The 10,490-nt window shown below is 43.8% G+C and overlaps 1 protein-coding gene across 1 annotated transcript in view; it reads left to right on the forward strand.

Moving 5' to 3' along the window:
- Positions 1–9,870, forward strand: part of LOC105536359 (WD repeat-containing protein KIAA1875-like) — a gene marked incomplete at its 5' end in the record, with an annotated part of 29,902 nt that extends 20,032 nt beyond the window's left edge. The window contains one exon of the mRNA XM_011975745.1: positions 9,820–9,870. Within this exon, the coding sequence (XP_011831135.1) occupies positions 9,820–9,870 (51 nt within the window). The remainder of the gene's footprint in view (positions 1–9,819) is intronic.
- Between the last annotated feature and the right edge of the window lie 620 nt (positions 9,871–10,490).

Consider the following 10,490-nt stretch of genomic DNA (forward strand, 5'->3'; position numbering starts at 1 on the left):
GCCACCTCGCCCAGCTAGTTTTTTGTATTTTTTTAGTAGAGACGGGGTTTCACTGTGTTAGCCAGGCTGGTCTCAATCTCCTGACCTCGTGATCCTCCCGTCTCGGCCTCCCAAAGTGCTGGGATTACAGGCTTGAGCCGCCGCGCCCAGCCGAATTCCACAATCTTACAGAATTCTTTTGCCAATCGTTAACAAAGTTTACTGTCTGAACAGAGGAGTGCAATGCAACTCCTGCCACAGCAGCCCTAAGCTGAGACTGCAATTAATCCCATACTCACTGCAACTAAAGTAAAAATGAATCTTTTGGATCTATTTAAAACGCCTTTTAATACTTCAGTCAAAATATGGACGGATGGCAAGGCTTCCCACGGTCAGTCCACAGACACAGGGATCCACACGCCTTCTCTTGCTCTCACTGTCAGAATACGGTGATGCCAATTAAAAGTCGAATCAATGCAAGTAAACAATCTGCAGTTTTCACAGGTTATAGTTTGGGAATCTGGTTTAATAACTATATTTCCTACAACTAGCATATAAGGGGGCTTTACGCAACTTACTAAAGGAACTGTTAGACTGGCATCTGTTCTTCTGCCATTACCATTTTGTTCATCTGTGAGTTGATGGTGCTCGATTGCAGTGTTTCCATCTCCGTGGAGGTGCTTTTCTTTGCATCTCCGATGGGTTCACTGTAGAACTTCAAATGTCTCGTGGGTCTCCAAACAGGAAGCTTCACCAGAATTTTTGGTGAAACACAAGCAAAACCTCTTCCCCAGGTTACCACCTTCCCTGTTTCCCATGTCTTATTCTTGTTTCTTTCCACCAAATCAGTTTTCCTTTATGTGGGCTGTTCTTTTTACCAGTAAGATGTTGTTCTGCAGAAGTAGTAGTCTGATTTCTATAAATGTTTAAAAAATTTAAAGCATAGGGTGCTAGATTAAGTTGCATCTGAGGCGTGGTACACTCCTTACTGTCTCCCCCTTCTTTTTGTTTAACTAACTGAGTTTTGAGTGTTCTATTAGTTCTTTCAACTATGGCCTGTCCTTGGGAATTGTAAGTCCTTGGGAATTTATAAATTATAATTTATAAAAATGAGGAATTCCTGTTGTATGTGTAATTTTCCACTGATTTAAGAATTTTTGGAAAGCTTTACTACAGTATCCTGGTCCATTGTCAGTTTTAATTTTTTCTGGAACTCCCATGACAGCAAAACAAGATAATAAATGTTTTTTAACATGGGAGGTACTTTCTCCTGTCTGGCAGGTTGCCCATATGAAATGTGAATAAGTATCAACTGTTACATGAACACATGATAATTTTCCAAATGAAGGTACATGTGTAACATCCATTTGCCATAATGCGTTAGGACAGAGACCTCTGGGATTAACTCCTCCTGCCTCTTAAGTGGGCAGGTGTAGGACTTAACATTGGGTGCAGTGTTGTACAATATCTTTTGCCTGTTTCCATGTGATATCAAATTTGTTTTTTACCCCTGCTGCATTTACATGAGTCAAAGCATGAAGTTCTTACGCTTTTATCAATGCAGAGGATACCAGTAAGTCAGCTTGTTCATTTGCTTTAGTTAAAGGCCTTGGTAATTTAGTGTGTGCTCGAATATGAGTAATATAAAATGGGAAATTTCGTTTTCTTACAGTTTGTTGTAATAAATTGAACAGCTGGTTTAACTGATCATCCATGCTATATTTAATTAGAGCTGTCTCAACATCCCTTGTAGCCTGTACTACATGTGCAGCATCTGATACAATATTAACATGTTGATTAAAATCTTGTAACACTGTAATGACTGCAACTAACTCTGCTCTTTGGGCCGATTGATATTGAGTTTTGATGACTCGCTCTTTTGGCCCTGTGTAAGCCGTTTTTCCATTGCTGGAACCATCAGTAAACACTGTCAGAGCATTTTCTAAAGGTTCATGTCTGGTAATTTTAGGTAAAATCCAAGTAGTCAATTTTAAAAACTGGAAGATTTTTGTTTTGGGGTAATGATTATCAATAATTCCCACAAAATCAGCAAGACCAATCTGCCATGCATCAGAATTGAAAAAGGCTTGTCTAACTTGTTCCTTGTTTAAAGGAACAACTATTTTGTCTGGGTCATTTCCACACAATTTTATTATTTGCAACCTTGCCTGACCAATTAATGTAGCTATTTGATCCAAGTACAATGTAAAAGTCTTCATCGTACTGTGACGAAGGAACCACCACTCCACAAGATCAGTATTTTGGACAATGATGCCTGTTGGAGAATGTGCAGTAGCAAAAATCAAAAGTTGGAGTGTGGCTAAGGAATCTATTCTATTTATTTGCGCTGACTGAATTTTTTCTGCCACTAATTTAATTTCCTTTGTTGCCTCTGGGGTTAGTATTCTTTTGCTATTTAAGTCTGGGTCTCCTCTTAAGATGGAGAACAAATTTGACATGGCATGAGTAGGAATGCCTACAGTTGGCCAAATCCAATTAATATCTCCTACCAATTTCTAAAAGTCATTTAATGTTTTTAATGTGTCTTTTCTTATTTCTATTTTTTGTGGCTTAATTTTTCCATTTTCTATCTGCATCCCTAAATAATGAAAAGGAGTAGAGGTTTGAATCTTATCAGATGCTATTGTCAGTCCTGCGTTGGCAACCTCTGCTTGCAGAAATGTGTAACAGTCAATTAATTTGTCTCTTGTTTCTGCAGCACATAAAATATCATCAATATAGTGAATGATATAACAACATGAAAATTTGTCTCTAACTGTTCAAAGGGACTTGACCTACGAAAGTCTGACAAATAGTTGGACTATGAAGCATTCCCTGAGGTAACACTTTCCACTGAAACCTGGTGGCTGGTTCTTTATTATTTATGGCTGGGATAGTAAAGGCGAATTTTTCACAATCCTGCTCTGCCAGAGGAATGGTAAAAAAGCAGTCCTTCAGATCAATTACAATTAAAGGCCTGTCTTTTGGGATCATGGCCCGGGAGGGCAACCCGGGTTGCAGACGCCCCATGGGTTGAATTATGGCATTTACGGCTCTTAAGTCAGTTAACATACGCCATCTGCTGGACTTTTTCTGAATTACAAACACAGGAGAATTCCAAGGCGAGACTGAAGGCTCAATGTGTCCCGTTTCTAATTGTTCCTTTGCTAACAAATGTAAAGCCTCCAGGTTTTGTTTTTGTAGTGGCCACTGATTTACCCATACCGGCCACTGATTTACCCATACTGGTTTCTCTGTTTTCCAAGTTAATGGAATGGGTTTAGGAGGCTCTACAGTGGCCGCCCCTAAAAAGATGCTCTATTCTTTTTCTTTCTTGATTTTCCTCAGTCTCAGTTGGGACTTTAATGCCATTTTCATTTTTTCCTAGTCACTTTTCTGGTATATATCCCATCTTAGTCATGATTTTTTGACTCGTGGGGCTGTATAGTGGAGCTGGCATAATGATTTCCTCACCCCATTGTTGTAATAAATCTCGACCCCATAGATTAACAGGAATTGAAGTAATCATTGGCTGAACAGTGCTTTCTTGATTATCTGGCCCTAAACAATGCAAATCATTGTACTCTGATACACTTCTGAGGCTGTGCCTATGCCAAGTCCTGTAACAGCCTTTTGTTTAGGCCAATTTTTTGGCCACTGATTTAAAGCAATGACAGAGACATCTGCTCCAGTGTCTACTAATCCTTCAAACTGTTTTCCTTGAATAATGGCCTTACACACAGGTCTGTTCTCAGAGACCTGACTTGCCCAATATGCAGCCTTTCCTGCCGGATCAGTGCTTCCAAACCCTCCTGTTCTTTTTATCTCACTGTTTCCAACATTAATATAAGGCAAGAGTAATAATTGAGCAATCCTGTCTCCTGGACTGGAACTCCAAGGAATTGAGGAGCTAATAACCAATTGAATTTCACCTTTATAGTCTGAATTAACCACACCAGTATAAATTTCAACTCCCTTTAGATTTAAACTTGATCTTCCTAAGATTAGTCCTACAGCCCCCTCAGGCAATGGGCCATATACCCCTGTGGGGATTTTTTGTGGGGGCTCCCCTGGAAGCAGAGAGACTGCGTGTATAGTACATAAATCTAGTGCTGCACTGCTGCTACTGGTGGGGATAATTGCTGTATTGTGGTAACTGGCACATTCCCTGAGGCACTTGTGACAGTGGGGGTTGTTGTCCCTGAAAACTCTGAGGAACAAAGGGCTGAACTGGGAATGCCCCAGTTTGTTGTGGGGCCTGAGGCCGGCCCCTCCTCTCGTTTCCCGACAGTGGTTGCCCATTTTTATCAAATTTAGAACATTGATAGCAAATTTAGTTGATATCAAATTTAGACATTGATTAGCCCAATGTTTTCCCTTTTTACATCTTGGACATAGGCCAGGTGCTCTTTATCTGTTGTTGTAGTAGCTTGAGTAGTTATATTTTGTTTATTTGAGACTGGGCAATTCTTTTTTAGATGACCAATTTGACCACAATTATAATATTTTCCCCCAAATGTTCTAACTTGTCCTCCTAAAGCAACTCCTGTGATTGCTTAAGCCATAAGCACAGCTTTATGCATAGCTCCTCCAGTTCCATCACAGGTTTTACGTACTCTGAGATTACATCTGACCTTTCCCCTGGGACCTTTCCTTTTAATGGCTTAATGGCTGATTGACAATCAGGATTGGTGTTTTTTATATGCCATCAACACCACTATGACCTTACCGGCATTCTCATCGGTAATTGACTTTTGAGCAGCATCTTGCAGCCTCGCCACAAAATCAGGGTAGGGGTCTTTAGAGCCTTGTCTTATTGTATTGAATGAGGGGCAGGGAGTTCCTGGGTCTTGGATTTTCTCCCAGGCCCTAAGGCAGATAGCTCTAACTTGCTCAGTGGCCTCATTTTGCATTATTGCTTGTTGATTAGTAGTGCTCCAATTTTGACCTGTTCCTAATAGTTGATCTGCGTCTATGTTAACTGGAGGATCGGCAGCCCTATTTCTTCATTTCTTCAGACCTGTTCTTGTGCCCCATCAATCCACCAAGTCTTAAATTGTAAAAATTGAGAGGGTGAGAGTGATGATTTTTCCACAATGTTCCAATCATAAGGAATGAGTCTATGTCCATGAGCAATGGAATCTAATAACGTTCTCACGTAAGGAGAGTTGGGTCCATACTGTTTTACCCCCTATTTCATATATTTTAGCATTTTTAGAGAAAAGGACTCATATCTGGCCTCAGCTGTGGGAGGCTCTCCCTCTTGGGCCCCTTCTCCAGGTGGTCTTGGTTCTAATATTTCTGGGAATTGCCACGCCTCAGTATCTCCTTGTTTTCTTGCCTTATCAATAATTTTATGTAATGCATGACCCTGTCCACTAGGCGGTGCTGTAGGATTAAGTCTCATGGTGGGCGGCTGAGGATATGGCACCCTGCCCTGTGGTGCTGGAAACATTCCTGGCTGTCCATATGGATTTTCTGGGGGCGGCTGATACTGAAGTTCGTCTGGTGGCCAGTATCAATAGGCTACTGGCGGCTGGGTCTTATTTTCTACCGGCTGATATTGTGGACACTGCATTTGGATTGGCATTGCCGTGACAGAGACTCTATCTTTTTCTATTTGATCTTCTTTTGGGGTTTGTACTTGTTTAACCTGCGTTTGAGGTTGTGATGTTACAGGCATCTGAGCTGCTGGAAGAGGAGTTGGCCATCGTGGTTTAGACTCTGATGGCCCCAATAATTCTGGACCTTTTTCTTCTAATTTTAACATTTCAGGATGTATCACCTCCTGTAATTGATTATCATCAACATTTTGCGTTGACTGAGCCATTACCGGCTCTGCTACATATTTACAATGTGAACTTTCCGTTCCTTTCTGGGATTCTATCCCTGCCTCTTCTTCACAATCTACTACACAGCTTTCAGGGGCATCAGAAACTGAAACGCTATCTTCCTCTGTTTGAAACGGTTCTAAAGCTACTTTAATAATGACCCAATCATTCCATACTGTAAGTGGGATGATTTTACCCTCCCTATTTGCTTGTTTTAATTCTTTGCCAATTTTTTCCCAGTCTTTTAGATCTAAAGTTCCCTGTTCTAGAAACCATGGGCAGAATTGTTCTATTGTTAGAAATAGTGTAATTCGATCTTTTGTAGAGACTCCAGCTCCCCCTCTTTTTAAAAGAATTTTAATAAAGCTGTGATAAGAGGCATATTTACTTTTAGTTTGCCCCATTGTTACTCAAGGTTATTCCAAGCACACAAGCTTACTGCAAGGCTGACTGTAGACGTACTCGGGAGTCTCTTGTCGACTTGTCCTCAATGACCACGCTCAAGCGTACCTTCGCCCTAGAGAAAAGCACCCACGTTGGGCACCAGATGAAGGGTGGCTTGCCCCTCCACATGTGTGGGCATTTCTCGTCAGGTGGAACGACCGACTTGAGAAAAGAAAGAGACACACAGACAAAGTACAGAGAAAGAAAAGTGGGCCCTGGGGACCGGCGCTCAGCATACGGAGACCCACCCGCACTGGTCTCTGAGTTCCCTCAGTATTTATTGACTTATGATCAATAAATCATAAATGTATGATTATAGCATACGTCACCACACCTGTCTAACGTTTGTATTTTTAGTAGAGACAGGGTTTCACCATATTGGCCAGTCTGGTCTCAAACTCCTGACCTCAAGTGATCTGCCCACCTTGGCCTCCCAGAGCACTGGGATTATAGGTGTGAGCCACTGTGCCTGGCCCTATTTTGTCTTTCATTTTGGATATACTCTCAACTTTAAGTTGTCAAACACTAATTCAATCTTCAGCCATATTCAATCTTCCACTGGTTTTGTTGTGTTGTGTTGTATTGTATTGTATTGTATTGTATTGTATTGTATTGCATTTATTTTGAGACAATGTTTCACTCTGCCCCCAGGTTGCAATGCAGGGGTACCATCTTGGTTCACTGCAACCTCCACCACCTTCCAGGTTCAAACAATTCTCCTGCCTCAGCCTCCCGAGCAGCAGGGATTACAGGCACACAACACTGTGCCTGGCTAATGTCTTGTATTTTTAGTAGAGACAGGGTTTCACCACATTGGCCAGGCTGGTCTTGAACTCCTGACATCATGATCTGCCCACCTCAGCCTCCCAAAGTGCTGTGATTATAGGCGTGAGCCACTGGGCCCACCTCTCCCATTGGTTTTAAATTCAGCAATCATGATTTCAGTGTTCAATATATCTTTGTTCTTTGATTGCTCCTTTATCATGACATCTGTTCTTGTTTTATGGATGCAATATTTTCCTGAATTTTCAGAGCATACTAACTAGAATTCTTTAAAAGTTCTGGCCAGGCATGGTGGCACACACCTGTAATCCAAGCACTTTGGGAGGCCAAGGTAGGCAGATCACTTGAGTTCAAGAGTTCAAGACCAGTCTGGGTAACATGGTGAAACCCCATCTCAGCAAAAAATACAAAAATTGGCTGGCCACGGTGGCTCATGCCTGTAATTCCAGCACTTTGAGAGGCTGAGGCAGGCAGATCATGAGGTCAAAAGACTGAGACCATCCTGGCCAACATGGTGAAACCCTGTCTCTACTAAAAAAAATACAAAAATTAGACCGGGCATGGTGGCTCACATCTGTAATCCCAGCACTTTGGGAGGCTGAGGCAGGCAGATCACAAGGTCAGGAGATTGAGACCATCCTGGCCAACACGGTGAAACCCCGTCCCTACTAAAAAAAATATAAAAAATTAGCCAGGCATAGTGGCGGCTGCCTGTAGTCCCAGCTACTCAGGAGGCTGAGGCAGGAGAATGGCGTGAACCCGGGAGGTGGAGCTTGCAGTGAGCCGAGATTGCACCACTGCACTCCAGTCTGGGCGACAGAGTGAGACTCTGTCTCAAAAAAAAAAAAAAAAAAAAAATTTAGCCGGGCATGGTGGCGAGTGCCTATAATCCCAGCTACTCTGGAGGCTAAGGCAGGAGAATCCACTTGTACCTGGGAGGCGGAGGTTGCAATGAGCCAAGATCACGCCACTGCACTCCAACCCGATGAAAGAGAGAGGCTACATCTAAAAAAAATAAAAATAAAAATTAGCTAGGTATGGTGGCACACATCTGTGGTCCCAGCTACTCAGGAGACTGAGGTGGGAGGATCACTTGAGCCTGAGAGGTGGAGGCTGCAGTGAGCCGAGATTGCGCCACTGCTCTCCAGTCTGGGTGACAGAGCAAGACTCTATCTCAATCAATCAATCAATCAATGTTCCTGGCCAGGTGTGGCGGCTTGTAATCCCAGGGAGGCCGAGGTGGGCAGATCACAAGGTCAGGAGATCAAGACCATCCTGGCTAACACGGTGAAACCCTGTCTCTACTAAAAACACAACAACAACAACAACAAAACAAAATTAGCCAGGCGTGCTGGAAGGTGCCTGCAGTCCCAACTACTCGGGAGGCTGAGGTGGGAGAATGGTGTGAACCCAGGAGTGGAGCTTGCAGTGAGCCAAGATCGCACCACTGCACTCCAGCCTGGGCAACAGAGCGAGACTCCATCTCAAAAAAAAAAAAATTCTCTTCTGCTTCACATATTGTGTTACCTCTGTAAATAAACATATGCCTTTGGTTTACTTAATATCTACTGATTCTTGGTTTTTGTTCACATTCATTAGTGACATCAGTTGATCAATTTGGGTGACATCATGGGTTTCCTCAGTATTCGGGAAGGTATTTTTCTGCAGCAGTCCTCTTTCCTAAACAGAGTTGTCTGTGGACTCATGGGTGAGTGCCAGAAAGCCGACAGGCTGCAAATAGGGTTGCCAGATAAAATACAAGGTACTCAGTTAAATTCGAATAGAGGATACAGTATTTACTGTTTGTCTGAAATTCAAAATTTACTGTACAGGATACAGTTAAATTTGAATTTCAGACAAACAGGATACAGTTAAATTTGAATTTCAGACAAACAACAAATACTTTTTGGTATCAATGTGTCCCAACTGTTACATGGGTGCCCTCTTTTTAACAGGTTTGAGATATAGTTTAAATGCAATCGACCCATTTAAAGTGTACAATTTAAATGTTTTTAGTATGTTCACAGTTGTGCAACTACCAGCATAATCTAATTTTGGAATATTTTCAACATCCAAAAAAGAAAGCCCATACCTATTGTCTCAGTCAGTTCAGGTTGCCATAACAAAATGCCATAGACTGAGTGGTTTAAACAATAGAAATTTATTTATTTATTTTTATTTTTTTATTTTTTGAGACGGAGTCTCGCTCTGTCTCCCAGGCTGGAGTGCAGTGACGCGATCTTGGCTCACTGTAAGCTCCACCTCCGGGGTGCATGCCATTCTTCTGCCTCAACCTCCGATGTCGCTGGGACTACAGGCGCCTGCCACCACGCCTAGCTAATTTTTTTGTATTTTTAGTAGAGATGGGGTTTCACCATGTTGGCCAGGATGGTCTCAAACTCCTGACCTCAGGCCATCTACCCTCCTCGGCCTCCCAAAATGCTGGGGTTACAGGCATGAGCTACCACACCTGGCCTGATTTATTGCTATCTTGAAGGAGGCGGACAGAAACCAAGCAGCCGTGGGTGGTGGGTGGGCTGAGTCTCTGTAAGTTGCCCAGGGAAGACAGCTCTGACAAATAATTAGAAGTTGCCAGCCTTATGTACAGCTGAGGAAAGAGCATTCCAGGCAGAAGAGACAGCAAGTGCAAAGACCCAGAGGCCAGAAAGGCCACCAAAGTTGTTTGGTTCCGTGTCCTGAGCTACCAGCCTGGCAGATGGCAGGTGCCCAAAAACTGCTGGAGTGAGGGAATGCCCTTCTTTTGCCTTCCCTTCCTCCCCAGTCTGTGTGTCTCTGGAAGGTTGCTGCTCCGCCCACAGTGGAGGACATGTGAAGAACTGGAGTCCTTTCCTGGGGCAGACTCCAATACTGGGAGAAACTCTTCTGCCAGGACCATGGAACTGGGAGGTCCCAGCGTCTTTCTTTCCCAGCTGCTCTGAGAAAATCGGCCAGCGGCAGGTGGAGATGATATGGAGCCACAGAGCAGGAGAGCAGCAGAGAGGGAAAGCGATGGTAGGGTAGACAGTACAAGGCTCCAGAGAGCTCCTGGATGCAGCAGTGCCTGAAGCTGGAGCCCTCCAAACCTCTATTTACAAATTTTCTCTTCGTGCAAGTCAGTTTGAGTTGGGTTTGTTACTCGCGACCGAAGATATCCTGACAAATGCCCCAAAGCTACCCGCTCAGAGATGCCCAGAGGCCTCTCCAAAGCTGCCTCCTCAGGTCCGCACTGGGTGCCCTGTGTTGTCCCGTCCCCGGACGGCCCGAGCTTCTCGGTGGCTGTGCCAGCCTGGACAAGAGCAGGCCTTCCTTCCGACAGGCCCGTCGCCACTCCTCCATTCAGCCCTTCTCCGACCCGACAGCCTGGTCTAGAAGCCGGGGCGCAGGCCTCAGACCCTCAGGGCCCACGAGAGGCCAGGGCCGGCTGACTAGGTTAGGCGCGGCCAGCGCCCAGTG

This window comes from Mandrillus leucophaeus, unplaced genomic scaffold (assembly GCF_000951045.1).
Source record: "Mandrillus leucophaeus isolate KB7577 unplaced genomic scaffold, Mleu.le_1.0 Scaffold158, whole genome shotgun sequence".
NCBI lineage: Eukaryota > Metazoa > Chordata > Mammalia > Primates > Cercopithecidae > Mandrillus > Mandrillus leucophaeus.